We start from the raw sequence: 21,373 nt of genomic DNA, 5'->3' as shown, positions 1-21,373 counted from the left end.
TGCTGATGAGGGAAACAGGTTCTGCGGGTGCAGTCGGTAAGCCCCTTCCTGCACGCCCAGTACAGGGATTCTGGACATAGTTCGGAGGGGAAACGGCGAGGCTTGGTGGGGTTGAAGGCGGAGGGTCCGCTTAGCCCGGGGGACCGAGCATTTAGCTTTGTTGGAGAAATTGAGTCCCAGACGTTCATCTCTCCATTCCATTCCTCTGACCCTAAAACTGATCCTCGGCTGCTCTTCCTACCCGGCGTGCGCACCCATTGGTTCCGTCTCTCCTGCCCTCATTCTCTCTCCCACTCATTGGCTTTCCCATTTCCTTCTGTTGCCACTCGCTTGCTGGCTCATCGCACACTCAGCCACTATTACTCAAAGGTTTCCTGAGGCTTCCAGTGTGCTAGGCCTTGTGCTGGCCGACGACAGTGGTGACCAGGACGAGTCAGGCGTAGGCCTTGACCTCGAGGATCCCGGGTCAGATGGGAGGACGGACACGTTGATGGGCAGGGGTGTGCCGAGGTGGGGGAGTACAGGAGAATCCTTTTTAGCTTTACTGGGTCAGGAAAGGGTTTCCGAAGGAGGGGACATTGGCACTGGATCCTGGAGGGGCAGGAAGTACCAAGCAAAGGAGAAGAGCGTGTTGGAGGATGTTTCCTCATAAGCGGGGAAAGCAAAGCATGCGGGAATATTACTGTGTGTAGGTGCCCAAGGAGGAGGCCAGTCAGGTCCTTGCAGTGGGGTACCTGTAAGGCTGGAAGAGGAAGAAGTGGGCAAGGCCAGTTTGGCAGGCCAGACTTTGTCCTGGAGCGGGGTGGTAGTGGGGAGCCATGGAAGGGTTTAGAGCAGGGGAAGACCAGGTCAGAGCTGCAGCCAGAACTGGAGGAACGAGACTGGATGCCAGTAGCCCAGAAGGTGGCTTGGGCAGACACCCAGGCAGGAGATGAAGCGTGGATTAGGTCAGAGACCGAAGGGATAAGGCAGAGAGGGATTCAGGAGGTAGAAACAATAGCATATGGGGCTTGATGGGCTGTGGGGCTGTCCAGGACAAGACCCAGAGTTCTGGCCTGGGTTACAGGCGTACAGGAGCTGTCCCTGAGATGGGGACAGGAAATAGGAGCAGGTTGGTGGCTGGTTGACTGTTTTGGGGGGGATGAACAAGGGGTTCTATAAGCTCAACGAGGGAACAGGACCTCTAGGGAGAGTTCTGGGCCATGGTTCCCTCCCCCACACAGCCCTCACTCCGAAGTCACTTATTGGTTGAATGAGGGCCTCTGTGGTGAGGGTCCCCCTGTCCCCATCTGCTCAGGAAACTTTTCTTGTACTTCTGCATCTTCAGTCTCCCTCTCTCCCTTCCTTCCCCAGCAGCATTAAAACATGTTCTGTCATCTCTAAACACACACACACACACACACACACACACACACACACACACTACATCAAGCTCCCTTGAATTATTTCTCACCCCTTTCATAGCTGAAGACTTGAGGTATTCCCTGGCCAAATCTCTTACCTCCTCAAATCACTCCCTCCTCAGCCCTCCATGTCTGGCTGCCCACATCCCTGGCCCTGCAATGGCTTTGGACAAGTCACCAAGGACCCACCCGCTCCCTGCTGAGGTTGGGGATATTTCCATCCTCATCTCACCCAGACCACTCCCTCTCACCTGAAATCCCCTTTGCTTTATGTCCTCTTGTTTCCTGCTTAGCTTCTTCTCTCTCCAGCTCCTCCTCAGAACCCTCCAGGACTGACTCCCCTTTTGCTGCCCACCCCTTTCCTGGGGGGGGCCCTCAGGACTCTCTCTGTCCTGACCCTCTGCTCATCCCATCTGTCCACTCCTCCTGGAAAGAATCTAGCTCCAGCCAGAAGTGAGCATCTAGTCTGCTCTCCTGCCTCCTGCTGCCTCCTCAATGTCCCCCTGGGTGGTCTCACAAATACCTTTTGATCTCTCCATGTGCAAAACATGCTGTCACCTACCTTGTACACACCAGAGCCTCTTCCCAGTAAAGACACAGCCTCACTGTCCATGTGCTCCTGTGGCTAGCCTGGGTGCCATTTTCACCCCCATCTGCTCTACCCTCAGTAAGTCCTCTTCAACCTCAGTTATGGCTCCTACTCCTACTCCCTACCCTCATCCCTGTCCTCAGCCTTCTCTACCTCCAGGACTTGCCCCTTTCAGTCCATCCCCCAATGTCCCAGCAGGCCCTTTCAGGGTCTGATCCTGTCCCTCCCCGGCTCAGAGTCCTTCTGTGGCTCCCATTGCCCTCTAGTTACAGCCCAGATTGCACTCCAAGCCCTTCAGAAGGATCTGCTCTTGCTGACCACTCCAGGCCCCTCAGGCTACTTCCCATTTTGCACCTGACCTTCTGGCCAGGGAGAGGCTTTGATAACTGCCCAGTAGCTCTCACAACTTTGCATGTTTCTTCTGCCTAGCGAACTTACACTTCTCCTTTAAGGTCAAGCTCATATCACCTCCTCTGTGAAGCCCTCCTTGACTACCACTAATGGAATCTGAGGGGACTGTGACAGCCTGTGTCTGGGTCTCTCTGTCCACTCTCCCCCTGAGTCCCTTGAGGGCAGGCCCTGGATAAATTATCTCTGCTCTAAACCCAGGGCCTACGAAAGGGCAAGACCTCCGAGTCTTGGTTGAGGGACTGAGTGACTGTCACAGCTGGGCAGAGCTTGGGCTTCCAGTATTTGGGGTGGCCAGTTTTGTTTCTGGTTCCCTGTTAAGTTTGCTGTAGTTCTCTAGGAAGTATGGGTTTTCTTTTCTGGGTGGGTGCGGGGGCTGGGTCTGCAAAGGGGAGTAGCTGAGAACCCAGAGCCCTCCGGCACACCACCTGGATTAAGTCTGAAGGTGGTGTGTGTTAGTAGGGGTGTCCAGTCCCTCCGTACCCAAGAATCCGGGCCTGCAGTCCCCTTCTTCCTCAGGATTCAGAAGCTGGACTCCCAGCTTTCTACCGCCAGGCTTCTCGGATCCCAGCAGCAGAGCCTGATGCTGCCCCCTGGTGGGCGACACCCGACCCTATTTGCAAGAGGCCAAACTAATTAAATACTTTTATTTACAAAGGAATAAAACCAAACCGACTTGCCAGGTAGGGCCGGGCCCCCACCCTGCGGCGGTCACAGCAGCAGTAGAAGGCAATGATGGAGTGCAGCTCCAGCTGTCCATGGAGACTAGTTGGTGTGCGACCCCCACCCCTTAGGCCAGGGTCTCGGCTTGGGGCCCCCGCCCCCACCCCTACCCCTGGCCGTCCTCCCACCTTAAGGCACAGCCTGCCCCTCCCGCTCGGCCCGAGGGAGCCGGGAGCCCCTCAGGGGAGCCCCGCCACCCAACCCGGGGCGCATTCATCACGGAGGCCGGCTGAGATGGGAACAAGAGGCCTTTAGTGTCGCCCCCCGCAGCCCCATCTCCCGGCTGGGGCCAGAGCTCAGACCGGCTGCGCGGCGGGCGGGGCGAGGATGAGGCGGATGCACTCCACGCACTGCGCAGCCGCCTGCCGCGTCTCCCGGCACAGCGCAGCCAGGCTCAGGAAGCCGTGCGGCAGGTCCTCCACCACGCGAAGCGTCACGGGCTTGCCCAGGCCGCGCAGCCTCCGCGCGAACATGACCGAGTCGTCCAGCATGGGGTCCAGCGCGCACGCCTGCGGGACGGCGGGGCGGGCACGGGGCAGAGGAAAGAGGGGAGGGACCGGGGAGTGGGAGAATGAGCCTCGCTCGGCCCAGCATCCCCCACCCCCCAGACCCACCGCCTCTTTCCCTTTCCCCGACTGTCCCTAGAGGAAATGGCAGCCCTGGTTCCCCGACAGCCCTCCCCCTCCCCCTCCGTGGCTCCGTCTCCGGGGCTCTCTTCCCCAGGCGCACCTGCGCCCGCCTGCCCCTGCACCATCCCAGTCTGGCGCTCACCACAATGTGCACGGGTGGCAGGCTCTGTAGCATGCTGTCGGAAGCCAGCAGCGGCGACATGAAGGGGTTCTTGACGATGGGCGAGGAGCAGAGAGGCATCCGGGTGGTGCTATGGCTGGAGCGCCTGGGGTGGAAACCCTCCGGGAAGGCGGCGCGCGCGCTACAGCCTCTGTCCTTGGTGCTCAGCTCATCCGGCGCCTTAGCTTCTGGCGCGTCGTCGGGGCCCACGAAGAAGTTGATGTCCGAGGGCGTGGGGGGGGCAAGTGTCTCCGCGGATAGTGACAGCTCTGGGGTGTCTGACGTGTCAGAGCTGCCCTTGAGGCTCAGGTCGTGTAGTGTCAGGCTCTTGAGGGAGTCTGTGCCCAGCGGGCCCTCAGGCTGGACCAGGGCTGCCTCAGACAGGCTGCGCTGCATGGGTTCTGCAAGAGGGGCCGGGTCAGGCGGCCAGCCGGGGCCACCCACCATCCTGGCTCTGTGTGCTGGGTGAGTGAGTGGCTGGCAGGAAGGGTCAGGGGGAGGACAGCGGCCTGTGGAGGAGGAGCTGCGTGCCAGGCTCTGGAGGCTGCGTGTTCCCCCAGACTGCGTCCTTGGGGATGGGTGGAGAGCCCCCACGTGCCCCCTACTGCAACTCCAAGGGAGAGGTGGAAGGAGTCGGGTGGAGTCAGGTCATGTGTGTGTGGTGACCAGGATGGTGAAATGCAAGTCACTTTACCTCTGAGTGCTCAGTTTCCTCCTCTGCACAAAGAGGGCATAAAAACAGTCCTTACCTCACAGGAGGTGGTGAGGACTCAGTGGGATGAGCCACGGCTCCCCATTGGGAGGTCATACGCTATCCTCATGTCTTAGTCGTAGTAGTAGTAGGCCTTCCCAACCCCAGCACGAGGCCCAGCCAGCCTGTGAGGGCCGCTCGACACAGGGTATCCACAGCGGAGTAGCGAGCAGGCCCACACAGTGTGAAAGGAGGCCGTGTTTACAGGGAGCCAAAGAGTCTTGGGAAACTGATTCTCAGGGGCCCCACTCCTGTAGTCCCAAAGATCTGTTCCCAACATTTCCTTCGTGTGCTTTGGTTTTATCCCTTCCCTTTGAGTGAGCCAAGAAGTGCCCCGCTGATGCTGGAGATGCGCTTCGGCCAGCGTGGAATGCCTACCTTGGCTGATCTGATCAGATCTGTGCTGCTTAACACTAGGGCCAGGACGCTGCCTTCTGCAGATCTTTTTCTTTTTTAATTTGTCTACATAAATCCTCGAAGGCAAGATGCAAGATGATAGGAGAATAACAGCCTAAGTGCTTCATGACCCAGAGGGTCACAGGCATGGAACCAGTGATGGGAGTCATGGGGCGCAGCCTGTCAGGCTGCCAGCTTCTGCCAGGAACACCTACTGGTGTCGGGTTTGTGCTGGGTGCTCGGCACAAACAGTTGCATGAAGTCCCAACGACAAACTCATGAGGCAGGTCCCCCGACCATACTCATTTCATGGAGGAACAAAGCAAGACTCCTAGATTGGGTCCCTGGCCCCCATCCCCCTGAGGTTGCTAGACTGGCCTGTGTGCCTCTAGGGGCTGTACTTGCCACCTCTGACCTTTAGGGAAAGCCCCAGTGCTCAATGATCCATGGTTCAAATCCCTTTTAATTGTTTTTGTGTGTATTTGCATTCATTTGAATATCCTAAGATTTAAAAAGTTAAAGTAGGGGCACCTGGATGGCTCAGTCATTAAGCGCCTGCCTTTGGCTCAGGTCATGATCCCAGGGGACTCGCATCAGGCTCCCTGCTCGTCAGGAAACCTGCTTCTCCCTCTCCCACTCCCCCAGCTTATTCTCTCTCTCTCTCTCTCTCTCTCTGTAAAATAAATAAATAAATCTTTTTTTTAAATCTTAAGTAGGACACATTCGATTGGAATAATTTTCTGAATAGGAATTCACGCGCTATTATTCAAAAAGTACTTTGGTGTGCTGGAGATAGAAAATGAGTTGACTGTCTTTAAGATCATTAAAATGTTAAAAAAAAAAATGGTGGGAAAAAAATAGATCCCTGGATGTTAGTGATTTTTGGATGCATGAGGATCCTGCCACCCGCCCTGAGGCTAGGAATCTCTTCCACTGACTGAGGTCTGTGCAGTCTGCTGATCTCCTTGCCCCTAGGCTCATAGGCCAGCCCCTGGAGTGGGGTATTACCCCCATGTGTCTCTATTAAAAGTCTGGGAAGAATCTAGGAGGGTTGGACTCCTCTCTGAGGGCCCAAGAGATTTGAGTGGCATTCTCAGGATTGAAAATCAGCACACGTAACAACTTTTGGAAGGCTAACTCTTATAGTTCCTGGAAGTTCTGAGATGACCTGGTGGACTGGAAGTCCTGGAAATTCCAGGATGTGGAGCGTCGTGGAAAATCAAGGCTGTGCGGTAGTCCCCAGGGATAAATATGAGGTTAGAGCCAGAAGGTGATCTCTGCTTTCCTGAGCACCCCAGGACACAGCCCCTCACCTCCCCCCAGGACTTCCGGTGGACTGGGCTCTCCACCTCGAATGGGTGCGTGAGGGGAGGGCTTCACTCACCTGCTGTGGACACTGAGTTCCTGTGGGACTTGTTCCCACTCAAGTCCAGGAAAGAGTGGAGCCATGAGGAGGCGCCCATGCGAAGGTCCCGGAAAAGCAGGGCTGTGTCCCGTCGCACCAGCCCCAACATGCCCAGTGCCTTCTGGTCCGAGTCGGAGGGGTCCTCTGTCTCTCCACCTGTGGAGTGTGTGCAGAGGGCTGAGGCCCAGTCTCAGCACTCGCAACGTCAAGCCTCTGTGCCCCTGGGGACCCAAGAATATCTGATGGCTTCAGTGGGGACCAGGAGTCTCTGATTTCCTTTCCCGAGCCCTGGGAGACTGGGCGCTGACCCCCGTCCCTGTAGGACTCCGGCGTCCAAGCCCTCCCCAGGCTCCCAGCTGTGTGTGTGGTGGCCTTACCAGCATAGGCGCTGACACACTTGGTGAGCACACTGAGGGGCAGCAGGGGGTCCATGAGGCTCAGAAGGCGGGAGGGAGAGGCAGTGGATTGTAGCATCGTGGCCGGGTAAGCTGCCATGATGCCATCCGGCACCCGTACCCCGTAGGCTGCTGCCCGGAGGGACACAGTGAAGCAGAGGTTCCCACCTGCGCTGTCCCCTGCGAGGCATATCCGTTCCCCTGTTGAGCCTGGGTTGGAGGGGGGTTGGAGAGGGCTTGGTTAGCTTGGCAGAGAGGAACTCAAGCTCTGAGCTGGGAGCACTGGACTCTCAGAGGTAGGGTATGGGGGCTCCAACCCCAAGGTCTAGCCAACTGCGATTTTAGAGATTGGTAAACTGAGGGAGCGGTTTGGGGGACAGCGGTCGGGGAATCAGGGAGACTTGATGATGTGGAGATCATGAGGCTCTGGGGAGCTTGAGAGGCTGGAGGTCAGAAGCAAGGGGGACAGGTGGTGGGAATAGAGAGACCAGGGCCCATTTCGGGAAGGAGGGGCAGTGGAGGCCTGGAGATGGAAGGGCAGGGTTCAGCTGACCATACAAAAGAGCCACATCCCTGTGCCCTGGGGCACACCCCTGCCTTGTCCTGGGCCTCTGGAGATGTCAGAAGCAGGAGGTCAGAGGAGCTGGAAGAATGGGCTGGAGCGAGGGCCAGGGAGCTGGGCGTGCAGGGCAGGCGGGTGGAGAGACAGGAGGAGGAAAGAAAAGGTCCGAGGGCATGGAGAGGTGGGCAGGTGGGGTATCAGGGCTTAGATGGGGAGAGCGGGGAGCAGTGGGGCAGGAGGGGGTGAACAGGTGGCAGAGAGCTGGGTGGGAGGAGATGGGAGGGGAGGCAGCAGATGCAAAACTGAGGCCTGAGCAGGTAAATGGCTCTCTCCCCGCACAGTAGAGGGTGGTGGCAGGACCAGGGAGTGGGTGACATCGAGGGGCGGGGGCTCACCGAGGAGGGCACAGTGTTTGACAGCCCAGCAGTAAGCGTAGAAGCACTCCTCCAGCGCCCGGGGGAAGGGGGCCTCGGGGGCCAGGGAGTAGTCGATGGAGAGGATGGGAACGCCCAGCTCCTGGGCCCAGCTCTTGAGGTAGGGTTCATGGGATTTGGAGGTCTGGGCCACGAAGCCACCGCCGTGGATGTGCACCACCAGGGACTGTGCACGGGGTGCCTGCTGGGGGCATGGCCGCAGCTCCAGGCTCCAGGGCCCTTCGGACTTCACCAGGTTGCTGAGCTCCTTGCTGTCCTGGGCAGGGGGTAGGAGGGCGAGGGGATGAGGGAGGATGATGTGGGTGAGGCTGGGGCAGCCTGCCCGGGCCTCATCCCACCAAAGGGATGAGCTCAGAGACACAGGATGGGCATAGGGAGCAGGTGTAAGAAGTGGGAGGTGGGAGGGCCTCTGGGGAAGGGGGCTGTCGGTGCTCCTTGGCTATTATCTCCTACCTGTCCTTCACGCAGGTCATAGGAGATGAGCCTGACGAGGACCGGCCCGGGGCCCGAGTGGGCCAGCGGGGGCGAGATGGTGACCGTGAACTTGGGGTCAGCAATCAGCGGCATTTCAAAGGCCTCTGGTGGCAGACTGAGGAGGCGGCTTACCCTCACAGTAGCTGATGTCATGTTCGCTAGAGACTGGTGGGAGGGGACAGGAGGGGCACTGGGGACAAGCTGCTTGCAGCCCCTCATGTCTCCTCTCCGATCCCCACCCTCATCTTTTCCGTCACGCACTGTCCCCGAGCCCGGAGCCTCACCGAGGCCTGACGTGGCCTGGGATGGGTCTCTGGGCCCCAGTGTGCCCATCTTGTAACACCCATGGGGTCTTCATCAGGCCCCCTGCTCACCGATAGCACCTCAATCTCAGTGATATTCCAGAAGGCTTTCCAGAAGTGCACATCTAGGTTCTGTATGATCCGCTCAAACTCAGCCCCACGCAGCTCTGGGTCGATGGCAAAGCGGCCGCTGGTGAAGAAGGAGCTGGCAGTCACACCTGGGGGTCAGGAGGGGTATCAGGGACTCCAGTAGGGGGAGATGGAAGGAGGAGAAGGGACAGGAAGGGAGGTGGGGCTGTAGGCAGGGTCTGGCCGGAACTCACCAAGGCCTGTTTCATTGCGCTTATAGTGCTCCCCGAAGGACACCAGCCCAATGGAGATGGTCTGCAGAAATGGCCGGATAGCCGGCGTGAACTGTGGAGAGATGCTGCTGGGTCACCTGCTGCCCAGGAGGGACTGGAGGCAGGAGTGAGGGGCTGAGATGTGGTTTGGGGGGAGGCGTGGTCATTCAGCAAACATTTAGTGAGCTCCTACTCACATTGCTCTAGGCAACAGGAAGCAAACAAAGGCTCATGTCCAATGTCAAGGAATGCTTTGAAAAACCAGTAGGTGGAGGGGACACAGACTGACGACTAGGGGTCAGGCTACTTAGATGGGTATCCAGAGGGTGCTGGAGGAGGGATCCAGACGAAGCAAAGGAAGGCTGGCCCATGCAGAGGACACAGCAAGTGCAAAGGCTCTGAGGCAGCCTGTGCTTGGTGGGGGTAACCTGTGTAGCTGGAGCAGAGTGAACAAGGGGAGAGGGGCAGCGGCCAAGGTCAGAGAAGAGGGGGCTCATGGAGGAATGTGGGTGTATTCCAGATGTGGGTGGAGCCATAGAGGGCTGGGAGTAAGGTGATGCAGGGATTTCCTGAAAGTCAGCGAGGACAGAGATGAAGCCAGGCGCATGGATGGGGACCAGTTCCTGGGTGGCAGGAAGACAGACAGGAGATGGTCAGAGACAGGGCCAGAGATCTTGCAGCAGAAAGACAGCCAAATGGGGAGATGCATCTGAGGGAGGAGGCAGGCAGCTAAGAAAAGACAATGGGGAGACAAGATCAGAGGAAAAAAGCCATAGGAAGCTGGGCATGGGACCAGCAGGGTTCTTTTGTTCATTCAACAAATACAGGCCTACATCCTACTTCAAGCTAGGCACTAGGCTTTGGGTGGGGGCTGGGTGGTGGGCAGCAGGAGGTGCTGAGCTAGCGTCACACCCCGGAGGCTTCTGCCCTGTGGGGGCTGACATTTTACAGGGCATAGCCAGTTCTGTAGCATAGCTGCTGGGCCCTCAGAGAAGAGCTGTCAGGCATGACCTTGCCCCTGGCCAGGGGCCCAGTGGGCCAGAGAGCACAGCGGTGCCTGGCCATTTTGCCTGGAATGCTGGCTTGGGTGGCCCCAGGATCACTCTCCTGTGACTCCAAGGTCGTGGCCAGGACACAGGGAGGAGCCAGCTGGCCCAGCTGGACTGATCAATATTTGCTGGGGGTCAGCTTAGGTGAAGGGAAGTTCCCAGGAACATCCAGGCTGGATTGGTGAGGACAGGCTGCTCTGTGGGGAATCGGGAAAGAACGCTGAGAGACTGCCAAGCCCACCTGGGCTGGGGGATTGGGGGGACCCAGAGAGAATCTGAGGGGCTGCAGAGTCACACAGCTTCAGATGCTCCTGCGGGGGGCTTCCCTGATGTGCCTGGGGCCTGGGGCACCCAGCACTGACCTCATAGGAGTACGTTGGACCTCTGCTCTGAGGCCCCAGGACCCCGTCCCCCACCCCAATTCTGAGTCCCCAGACAACTTTTGCTCGGAGTCCAAAGGCTCCAAGGCTGCCTTCCTTTCAGTGCTAAGGTGAGCAGTACCCCCGTGGGAGTGGCTGGGTTGGGGCCACCACCAGGTCCCCCTCGTAGTCACCAACTCGGAAGTGCCCCTTGGCCTTCCCCATGGCTGGAAAATCCTGAGTCAACAGCCCAGGCTGACCTGGGGTCCTGTGGCCTTGAGCCTCTGAAAAATGGAGCTAGCCCCCTCCCTCCTGCACATGCCCCCCCCCCCAGAGGGGGCAACTAAATGGGGTATGTGCTTTTGAAGAGGCCTTTGAGAACAATACTAAGCACCCTTCTGAGGGGTCTCATGATTTCAGGGGCCAGACAGGTCACCACAAAGACTGGACAGATCTCTGAGCATAGGATAATAGAAAGCCATGGGGATCCTGGCACAAATAGCTATGCGAGTTGACGATTTCTTACTACTCGGTGGAATCGACCCAGGTGCCACAAGTTTGAGACCCCCCCCCCATCCCCCTGTCCTGTGCAGCTGCCTGAGCCCTAGATGGCTTCCCCTTTCCGGGTCTACCATCCCGGGAGTCCAGGCAAACTGACCACTGTGGCAATTGTACCACGCTGTGGGGCCAGGTGGGGGCCCACCAGGCACCTTCACTGTGGGTCCAGGGGAGCAGGGCTGTGGCGGGGGGAGCTCACCTGGAAGCCCAGACAGCGGCCGTAGAAGCAGCCCTTATGCAGAGTGACATACTCACGCAGGAACTCAGCAATGAGCCCCTCATCACCCTCAAAGAAGAGCCCCCCGGGCCGGTTAGTGGCCAGCAGGCGCTGGGCATAGTAGGCTAGGGCCCGGAGCTGGGTGAGGGCAACCAGATAGGCCTCGAGCTCTGCCAGGTTGTGGCTGGTGCGGAAGAAGATGCTGCGGCGGTTGGAGGCCACGTAGCGGGACTTGTGCAGCAGGTGTGCCAGGCAGCAGCGGGCCGTGTGCACCAGGCTGCGGTACCCGTTGGCCGGTGTCTCTGCGTCCAGGTCAAAGAGGTGTGCCACGCTCAGCAGGCGGCCCAGGGCCGGCTCTAGCCCCAGCGCCTGCTCCCGAATCCCTGCGAAGACTCCCGACAGCCGCCGTGCCGTTTCCCCGGGGCCCTGGCTCGAGAAATAGGCCATGTTGTCCTCCGCCAGAGTCACCAGCGACTGGGTCATCGTGCGCAGGTCCATGCTGTGTGTGAGCCACGAGGCTGCGGGCCAGCGGGGAGCCTCTGTTAGGCAGGCTAGGGCCAAGGGTTCAGTCTAATGTCCCATCCCCTTCCTTTTGAGTCCCATCCCCTTCCTTCCCAAGAGTCCGGACCCTAGACCCCCTTTCTCCCTGCTATCTCCTATGTGGGGCTCTTCTTGGTTTCCTAGCTCCACATCTCTCCTACAACCCCAGAGTCTACCCACCCCTCTGCTTCCTTCCAGGGACCCAAGAATTCAGGTGCTTGCTCTGCTGGGGGCCAGGACTCTGAGGTTCTCTGAGAGGTGTGGAGCCTAACTAGGTCCCCCCTCTCTCAGGCCCCAGGTGCCACCCACAGGCCCGTCCCCTCCACCAGAATTTGGGAGAGCTCAGCTCTCAACCCATCCATTCCCATCTACCTGGTGATGTCCCCAGACCCTGTCTCAAGCCTAATTCTCTTCCTGAACCCATTTCATAATCCTAGCCTTACTTAAAACAGAGGAGTCAATCCTGTCCCCTCCTGGTCCCTTGAATCTGGCTGTGGAACCTCCTCCAAGCTCTAGCTGCCTCCCTTTTCCTCTGTGGAAAAGGATCCCCACAGGTCGGTCGGTCCCACTGCTCCCCAGCTGGGTCCCCCAGTCTTTGGGCCTCTCCACTTGGCTTAGATCGCACAGGCCAGCCCCATTCCCCTGCTTGGAACAGCCGCCTTCATCTCTGCCATTAACCTTGAGCTCCCTCTGTGCCAGACCTGCACTAAGAACTTTCCGTGTGTTTGTTCCATTAGTGCTTGCTCACCCTGAGAACCAGACTGCCTCCATTCTTGTTTCAACTGTTACGGGTAGCATCCCCATTTTACAGGAGAAACTGAGGCTCAGAGGTGTTCAGTAAGGAGCTGAAGCTTGCATTGATAGTGGCAGCATGGGATTCAAACCCTGATCTCTGGGTCCAGAGCCCTTACTTCTGCTGGTCCCCCTCCCAGGGTTCTGGAAGCTGGACCTCTGACTATGGCCCTCAAAAACTTGCCCTGGCCTAGGCCCAACTCCCCATACTTCAGGGTCCCTGGTGATCTTCCCTCTGGGGTCCCTGTACTGTCACCCAGGCCCTGGGCAAGCTGCCGTTGACTCCCTTGGTGGAGATGGTGCCCTTTGCTCCGGGGACTCTTCCCTCCTGAAGCCCACTCAGGACCCTGCCTGGCTGCTGCTTCATCCCCAAGAAGGTGTCTCCCCTCCCATGCAGCCCCTGGGGTTTTAAAGCTCCACCACCCCTGTCTCTCAGCAGACAGTGCACTCACCCCTCCCAGACCTCTTCTGAGCTCCCCCAGGCTGAGCTGCAGGCTGGGCTAGGGCTGAGAGTGGCGGGTGCCAGCAGAAGCCTGGGGCGATAAACCAGCGGGGAGGAGCAGAGCCTGCCCAGGGTGTGGCCACTGGCTCCACCTCCCACCCAGAAAAGACAGGGAAACCATGTGCTAGAAACACAGCAGGGAGCCCAGCTCCCCTCCCCCTCTGCCAGTTCCCAGGCCTCCACTCAAATGGGAGTCCTTGTCCCAGGCTCCTCTGCCTTAGAACCCAGGAGTCCAGGCCCCAGCCCCTTCCTCCCTTGGATCCAGACATCCAGACACTCAACCCCCTCAACAATTAGAAACAGGTATCTAGCCTGCCAACCCTCTTCTCTCTTAGGAGCCAGGAATCTTAGCCTCTGTTCTGAACAAACTGTCTCTTTTCGCCCAGCCCAGCTGCCCTCCCTCTCCCCAGGGTGGATTTCAGGGAGCAAAGGCCCAGTGATCTCAGCTCCTGTCCCGTCCCCTACGCTGGCCCTGGCACAGCCGGCCCCAGCTGTTGGTGGTGGTAGGCAGGGAGAGCCAGCCCTGCCTGTCCCTCCCAAGAGCACAAAAGCCAATTAAGTGTGGTGCCAAGCTCAGCTAGGGGTTCTGAGCCACGCGTCCTACGGTGTGGTGTTCCCATACTGGGCACGTGCCACTTACCCTTCACAGGCCATCCTGCTGTGACTGTCATCCCCACCTCACATATGGGAAACTGAGGCTCCAATAAACACCTTACTGATGTGATTCCGTGTACTCCTTACCTGGCCAGCTCTTTCTTACCCTTCAGGCCTGGCTTGTCCCCTCCGCACACAGGCCCTCTCTAACTACCCCTCCCCACCTAAGACACACACCCCTATCACTACTCTCTGCCATCATACTTGCATTTCTTCCTAGAATTTCATACACTTGCAATTAGACCCGTTCATTTACATGTTTGTTGTTTGTCTCCCCCCCTCCCCGGGACAGACCCAGACTTTGTGGAGCTATGAAGTTGGTATGTATAAAAGTAAAGCTCTTTAGGGAAAAAAAAGGTGTAAAATCACAAATACAAATTCAGGGACAGGGTTTTGGAAGGGGTCTGCACAAATGGGAGGCCCTGAGGTCCTCTGCTTGGCTGTAGGTGAATCCTCTGTTTCTCTTCTCTCTCTCTCTCTCTTTTTTTTTTTCTTTTTAAGATTTATTTATTTATTTGCTGGAGAGAGAGAGAGAGAGAGCACACAGCAGGAGGGGCAGAGGGAGAGGGAGGGAGATCCTCCATCAGACTCCATCAGACTCCCCGCTGAATGGGGAGCCGGGATGCAGGCCTTGATCTCATGACCCCGAGATCTGGACCTGAGCCAAAACCATGAGTCAGATCCTTAACAGACCACACCGCCAAGGTGCCCCCATTTCTTTTCTTTTGGATTATCATGCCCCCTAGGGCAGGGGGTGGCCTCAGGGCTCATCATGGGGTCTGGCACATAGTAGTTACTCAGCAAATATCCAAGGAGACGGAGAGAAAGCGTGAAGAGTCAGAGTGGGGGAGAAGCAGGTGAATGGGAGCTTGGGAGAGGACCACCCCTCCCCAGGACAGACAACCAGACGAACAGATAGGGGCCTCTGGAGACAGTGCTGAGGTTGGTGACCAGGTGAGCCTGGAAGGGCCAGGATGAGCAGTGGCGAGGAAGAGGCTGAATCCCAGGCCTTCATGATTCCAAGGCCCTGCCCTTCGCCCTGTTCTAGGCAGCTCCCCAGGGACTGAGCTGGGTGGAACAGGGAGGAAGGGATATTGAGGTTGCCAGAAACTTGCCAAGAATCTCAGGCAGAGGGCACTGGGGCAGAGGCAGGCGCCCAAGGCCCGTGGGCAACAACTGGGGTAGAGGTGGGACCTAGGGGTCCTGCCGCCTCGTGCCAGCCCTTTGCCCTAAAGAGCCACAGGACAGCTGGAGCCAGCCTGGATTCTGGGCCCTGGGGACTGAGCAAGGGTGAGAAGGGAAGGCAGCTCAGCGAGGATGGAGGAGGAAGGGCCAGCTCTGAGGCCTGGGAGGGGCGAGGGCTTCTGAAGGGGAGAGCCCTGCAGGGCAGAAGCTAGGTGGGGGGCAGCGAGGGTAGCCTGCTCCCTGAGTGTGTCTGCCTCAAAGGGCAAACACTATTCTGACAACCCTGTGAGCCAGGCACGGTAACTTGTCTCGTGCTCGCCGCAGCCCAGGGGCTGGGACTGTCCTCGCCCCTTCTGGCAGCAGAGTCAAGTGAGATGCAGAGGAGGACAGGACCGCCCATGGTCACAGGGCAGAGGAGGGCAGCTCAGGGGGTCTCTGCAGTGTTTCTGCTGTGTGTATGTGTGTCTCCTCTCCATCACGTCTCAGCTGGCTGCTTTCTGGGTGGTCAGGTATGAGTGTCTTGGAGGCTCACCCATGATGTATGTATGTATGTGGGAACATGTCATGCCTCATGTTCACCTGGCCTGTGTTTGTGGGTAGGTGACATTTTTTCCCAGTCTGTGCATTTGTATGTTTTTCTGTATGTCTAGGGCCTGTGTGTATGTATGTGTTGTGGCCCCTGTGAGTGTATCTGTGTCTGTGTTCTTTTTGGCCTGTGAGATTGCACAGACATGTGTCTGTGTGTTTATGGACATGTATGCTCATATCTGTGTGCATCCGTGTGTGTGTGTGTGTGTGTGTGTGTGTGTGTGTGGCCACTTCCCACTCCCAGCCAATGCATCACAAAGTTCTGCCCACTCTGCCTCCACAGAAGCCTCTGGAATCTGGCCCTTCTCCCACTTCTACTGACCCCTCATCTAGATGATTGTATTAAGTTTTTGTGTCTCTGATTTTGCCCCCTTCAATCTCTTTTCCACATAGCAGCCAGAGGATTTTTCTAGAACTTCAGTCCGGTCACATACTCCTACCCCTGCAACACCCCCACCCTTGCTCTCAGGATAAGGCCCCCAATCCTGGACATGGCCTCCCAAACCAGGTGCTCTCTGGGCTCCCTGCCCACCCAGCCCCCTCTTCCTCCCCTCCCTTGCTGAGCTCCCTCTGTGCTGTAATGAGCCACTTCCTTTGGGCCTCAAGGTCTCTGCCCGCACTGTCTTCTTTGGCTCCCTGCCCCCCTTGCACAGCCATCAACACTCGCTCATCCTTGGGTCCAATGTCACCTTCCTGGGAAGCCTCCCTCTTTCATTTTCTTAGGACTTTCCCTCTTATATTTGCCACAGTTTACAATTATAACTGATTTGTGGGATTATGTGATTCACGTCTGTGTCCCCAGCTCCAGTGTGAGTCTGTCCTCACCACCAAGAGTCCAGGCCTGACACAAGTTAATGTTCAGTGAACGAATCTGTGCAACTGGAGCCTTCTAGATCCACAGTTAAGGTGGGGGCACAGAGAATTTTTGAGTTCACACACTCCTGCCCTCAGGAGGCTGGGTTGGCCATCTCTCTGCCCTCACTGGCCAGGTAAGGAAGCCCAGTTGACCTTGCTCCCTCAGAGCCTCAGCGTCGTCATCTCGGAAATGGGGTGATCATAATAACGCTAGAGTCATTGGTTCCTGGCAAGATCAAACTGATGACTAGGACTGCTGCAGCCAGCCTGGAGGGCTGGGGCAAGGTCTGATTCACCCTACTGAGGCGTGGCACCAGGGCAGAAACTCAGGAAATGACAGGTGGATCTGAGAGCTTAGTGGAATGAGTCTTTGGGAGTGGGTGGGCCCTTGGGTTTGTGGGTAGGACTGGCTCAGCCCTGTGCAAAGCACCCCACCCAATAGGATTCTGAGTCCTCATGATAGCCCTGAGGGCAGTACAATTATTATTATCCCGGTGTTACAGTTTATACATACAGTTTATACACTTACTAATCCAATAAATATCTGAGCGCCTCTGTGCCTGGCATGTGAGGCTATGAAAATATGGGCTAAACAAGGCAGACACGGCCCCTTCTTAGGGGAACTCACTGCCTACTGGGAAGTAACAGTCATCATAACCTCCGCCCCTCAGGCAGTCGTGCTGTGTGCTTGTGTCTAATGTGCTACACTCATTCAAACCTCACAACAGCCCTACGAGCCAGGGAGTCCTATCATTGTGCCCATTTTAGAGCTCAGAAAGTTCAGACAGGGAAAGAAGCAGCCTGTTGCCCAGTGTACCATAGCTTATAACCTCGGGAACCAGACCAGGAACACCCACGTTTTTTAACTTTTGTCTGTACTGCCTCTGGGCATGCTGTCCCGCTCATGAGGCTGTGTCTGGTAGTATGACAGTGAATGCCCTCAGGTCCCAGCCTGAGCTTGGAGCCTGTCTGCCTGTCTGTGTGGGTGTGCTTGTGTGCCTGTGTGCCTGTGTGTAGCCAACTCTAGTTCTGTCTTTGGCTAATGATGTTGCCTAAGACAGAGAGAACAATTGGCTTGGGGTCTCTAGGGCCTGGGGGCTACGTCAGTTTCTTTCCTTCACAGGAACTTCCCACAGGTCTTCATTTGGCTTCACAAATACTCATCCCTAGCAAGAACTTAATGTGTGGTCCTGCCTGGGGCTTGCAGCATCTCTGCTGGTTTGTCAGTCTTTCTCCCGTCTGTTGAGATCTGTAAATAATGTGACACCTTGGAAACCCAGTGGACAGCCCTCCCTTCTTTGCGCCAGGGAGGGTGTGGTGGTCTGAAGCGTACCCAGAGCCCCCTAGTTTTAAAAAGAGTGGGGGGAGATCAGGAAGTTAGGCCCCAGTGATGCTGGGCTGAAGCAGGTGGGCTGACAAGGAACTGAGGCATGGATTGAATGAAGGGTGGGAGGATGGACTGTTTTGAGTCATACTGTTTTGAGCCTGGGGCACTTCCCACTATGGGGTACCCCTTCCTCCTACCTTTTCCTGACAGTGAATGCCCTCTAAACTTCCTCTTTGAGCAACAATTTCTAAACCTCTCCACTATCCTCTCATGAGTGCTGGGGCCCTGAAAACCGGCTCTCGAACCATTTCCCTGGTAGGAAAGACCGAGGCCAGGATCGCCCCACGGTCACACAGCGAGTACGGAGCAGGACAGGGAACCCTAGTCTTGGAGACTCGCATTCAGGATCGTGTTCCCGAGTCGCTACTGGGGCATCCGGTAGTCTCTAGGGTGAGGGTAATATTCCACTCTCACGTCACCCATTCTCACAATGGATCATCCCCGCACCCCTTCGCAGGGCGGCATTGGGCCAGCCCACGGGCTCCCCCACTTCTCGGGGCCGTGGGTCCGTCCACTCAGTCCCCAGTTCCCTGCAGGATGTCCAGGGTTCCTTCCGTTCTGCAGCCGGCCCCCGTAAGCTCACCTTTGGTTTTGCTTTTTCGCCACCGCCGACGGCTACGACTCTTGGAACCCTCTTTGGCCCTCTTCGAGGCCAGGGACCCATCGGCCCTGGCTGCCCCGCTTCCCCAGTCAGACTCCATCAATTCTCTGCGATCCCCACGCTGGGGCTGATTCCAGTCGCCGGGCCTCGCCGGGAGATCCAATCCTCGCAGCGCACCACCACCGGGCCCCCATACCACCCAATCCTGGGCTTGCTTTTCTCTGGGTCCCGCCCCCTGAGCAATCCGGGCCGCACTCCATTGCCGGGTCCCGCCCTGGGCCTAAGGCCTGGCCCCGCCTCCTCGCACACTTTAAAGGGCCCGTGACCAACGAAAAATGCAGCCCCGGGGCAGCGAAAAGTGTCCTTCGGACAGGACTAGCGGGGAGTCCCGCGGGGATCACCCCAGAAGGGAAGCCTCGCTCTTCTCAAGTGCTGGCTCTCAACCTCGCTTTCCCACTCACCTTCCCAAGTAGGGATCCCCTAGAACGCGACCCGGACTGCCTGGTGGAAGGGGAAAGAGGGGCGCCTCTGAGCTTCCGCCTGGGGGGGGCGGGGGCGGGGTGGGCCAAGTCCTCCGGCAATTCAGTGCCGGGGAGGGGCGACAGCACTGGAGGTGTGGCTCTGCCTGATAGCCGTTGGAAAAGGAAGCCCCGCCTTCTTCCTGCCTTATATGTCCTATTGCTCTCTTTCTCGGGGTTCTTTTCTCGGCCTTTCCAAGAGAATGGAAGGGCGGGGTGAAGGAGAATGCTCGGCGCCTGCGCACTAGCCCGAAGCCGCGAATCTGCCGCCGAGAGCGGCCGCGGAGTGCCTGGCGCGTGCCTGGGAAAAGGCGGGAGACGGAAGAGTCTCGAGGCTCACGCATGCGCACGCAGTCAACTGCCGACGGGGCGCCGGGGGCGGGGCGGGGAGGCTGCCCAGTTGGTGTGTGGAGCGCGTGCCCTGACACTGGGTTCTGGAGCCTACAGAAAGAGCTCTTCATCCTCAGCGCCGGAAAAAGCGGACCTCAAACCCTCCCTTCCCTCCCGAAGCACATGCGCAGCCCTGCCCTTGAGAGACATCGTTACTCTCTTCGCAGGTGTGAGAGAGATGGCCCAGCCCTTCAGGAAGAGACCGGCCTCCGAGCCGCGGCCACCATTGCCGGACCCTTGGACTACCTGGCCATATGGGAGCCCTCAGCTTCTGGATTGGGGCTGCCTTGCCTCCCCTCAGGCTGCTTCCACAACCAGCCCTTTATTGCGTGAATGAGACTTCACGTACCCCCTTGGGCCTGAGCACATCAGAGGAGGGGGCAGCGCTGGCGGCCCGCGGAGTCTCAGGCCCGGCCCCCTCGCATACTGGTCCCGGTAACTCTCCCTTTGTCCGGATTCAACCTTGCTGGAGACTTCGGCGGACCCCGCAGCCCCTCTTCCACGCCACCCTTCCTGAGAACACAACCCCCAGGCCACGGAGCCTGCCTGGCAGAGGAGTAGGTGCCGCCCCGCCCGCCTGGGGCGACCTGGAAAGCTCAAGGATCCCTGAGGCCCGATTTTACCCCCAGTGGGGATGGAAGCACCGCGAGGGTAAGGGTCTACGTGCAGCACCAGGTGGCTGGTGCCTAAGGCAGGAGGTGCCCCAAGGCTGTGAGTTTGGGGACCGATGGGCAAATACTGGCGGGGGAGGGGACGGGGTGGCAGCTACTCTGTTTTCTAGCCCCTAGGTCAGAGCCCTGTCCCACTTCTGTCTGATTACCCCTAAATCCCCCGTGGGGAGGCAGCCTGGTGTGGGGAAGAAGTCACAGCCGGGGTCTGCCATTCCCAATATCTGTCCTGCCTCCTGCAAGGCCTCTGTGTCTCCCCGCCTCAGCTTTCTCATCTATCAGATGGGACTGTTGAGCTTTGTCTTCAAGGACTGGTGAGGGATTCCCAGAGCCAACCTGACATACTGGTGGTCCTCAGCTCCTCTTGATGGTCTCTGGGAGGATCCGTTCCTCTGGACTCAAACTCACCTGCGTCCCTGTAGTATCTGTGAGTCTGGCTGCCAGTTCTCTTCCCATGTGCTGATGTCCCCCCATGCCCTGATGCCCCTTCATGTTTCCCCTTGAAGGCCAGCTTCTTTCCCTTGGCCACTGTTCCACCCCTCTTGGGTGATGAATTGCTCTTTAATGGAGATCCCACATCTGGTTCTGAGTCAGAATCTGTGACCCACTCGTAAAACGTCCTCCACTCTGAGGCTGGTCGCTGCATGGAAATTTGGTGTAGTTTTGATAGAAATCCCCACTCGGTGGAAGATCTCAGCTGGGATTTCACTCCTCGGGCTGGAGCTCTTTGCTGGGCTATAGGGTCTGATTGTCTCAGTCTCTCTTGGGATGTAGATTCACTCTGGTCAGGTGATCCATTTTCGGGTCTAGGTCTAGGCTGAGCTGGAGGTGTTGATCCAGCTTCTCGATGAGCTGGAGGTTGCTTCATTGGACTGGATCCTGGCTGGCCAACCTGTGCCTCTCTCAGTTCTGGCTCCTGTTGAGTTTCAGATTCTTTTCCTGGCCCAGGTCCCTGTTGTGAGGTAACTTCCTGTTGAGAGGAGGACACCCGGTGCATGGGAGGTGATTGCTGTGGTGCAGGCTCCTGCAGGGCAAGAAGTTCCTCCTGCAGAGCTGAATTTTGTTGGATGCTAGGTTTCTGCTGGGATTCAGCTTCATGTTGGGCAAGGGGATTCTGCTGAGTGAGAGGTCTTTGCTGGGGAGCCGGTTCCTGTTGAGTATTGGGTCCCTGATGAGTCTTAGATGCTGGCTGGGTTGTGGCTGTCACTTTTGGCCCAGGCTCTGGCTGGGTGATAGGTGTCTGGGGTGGCTTAGGTTCTAAGTCATGCCTAGATACTGACTTAGAATGTGGTTCCATTGTTGTTACTTCCATCTTGGGAGGTGTTGCTTTCCCAGATTTCATCCTTCTGGGCCCCCAAGACCTCCTTTGTCACAGATCTCTCATTGATTTCTCGTGATGGCACCTCCCTTTGGATTCCACTCCTTCATCTTGGCATCCCTGGTTCTTCCGTTCTAAGGCAGTTGGCAAGTGGCGCTGCTGACCTCCACTCCTGTACCAAGTGATGGACTTCTGTGCCTCCTGCTGTGGGAGGAGGGAT

General features: G+C 57.7%; 1 protein-coding gene across 2 annotated transcripts; it reads right to left on the bottom strand.

The window, feature by feature from the left end:
• Nucleotides 1-1,427: 1,427 nt before the first annotated feature.
• Nucleotides 1,428-21,147, bottom strand: LOC111161566 (lipase E, hormone sensitive type). 2 transcript variants are annotated; one of them, XM_022525307.1, is made up of 10 exons: nucleotides 20,244-21,147; nucleotides 11,138-11,673; nucleotides 8,955-9,045; nucleotides 8,704-8,849; nucleotides 8,309-8,494; nucleotides 7,817-8,111; nucleotides 6,842-7,069; nucleotides 6,444-6,620; nucleotides 3,895-4,313; nucleotides 1,428-3,632 (listed from the first exon to the last, which is right to left on the bottom strand). In XM_022525307.1, the coding sequence occupies exons 1-10, from the start codon at nucleotides 21,145-21,147 to the stop codon at nucleotides 3,420-3,422; spliced, it is 3,195 nt and encodes a 1,064-aa protein (XP_022381015.1). In that variant the 3' UTR covers nucleotides 1,428-3,419. The 2 variants fall into 2 exon arrangements, with proteins under 2 accessions (XP_022381015.1, XP_022381016.1); XM_022525308.1 differs by lacking the exon at nucleotides 20,244-21,147 and adding an exon at nucleotides 18,242-18,587.
• Between the last annotated feature and the right edge of the window lie 226 nt (nucleotides 21,148-21,373).

The sequence above is a fragment of the Enhydra lutris genome, unplaced genomic scaffold, assembly GCF_002288905.1.
Source record: "Enhydra lutris kenyoni isolate GAN:26980312 unplaced genomic scaffold, ASM228890v2 scaffoldscaffold85, whole genome shotgun sequence".
Classification (NCBI taxonomy): domain Eukaryota; kingdom Metazoa; phylum Chordata; class Mammalia; order Carnivora; family Mustelidae; genus Enhydra; species Enhydra lutris.
Note: the sequence above shows the minus strand (reverse complement) of the source record. Positions and strands in the feature narration are given on the sequence as shown.

Bases quoted from the DNA above. Each gene is read 5' to 3' on its own strand.
- LOC111161566 (XM_022525307.1), bottom strand. From the start codon at position 21,147: ATGGAAGTAACAACAATGGAACCACATTCTAAGTCAGTATCTAGGCAT. The intron at 11,674-20,243 runs GTGAGTTTGAGT...GCTGGCCCGCAG, and splicing joins CAGATACTACAGGGACGCAG to CCTCGTGGCTCACACACAGC. The intron at 9,046-11,137 runs GTGAGCTCCCCC...ATCTCTCCACAG, and splicing joins GCCGCTGTCTGGGCTTCCAG to TTCACGCCGGCTATCCGGCC.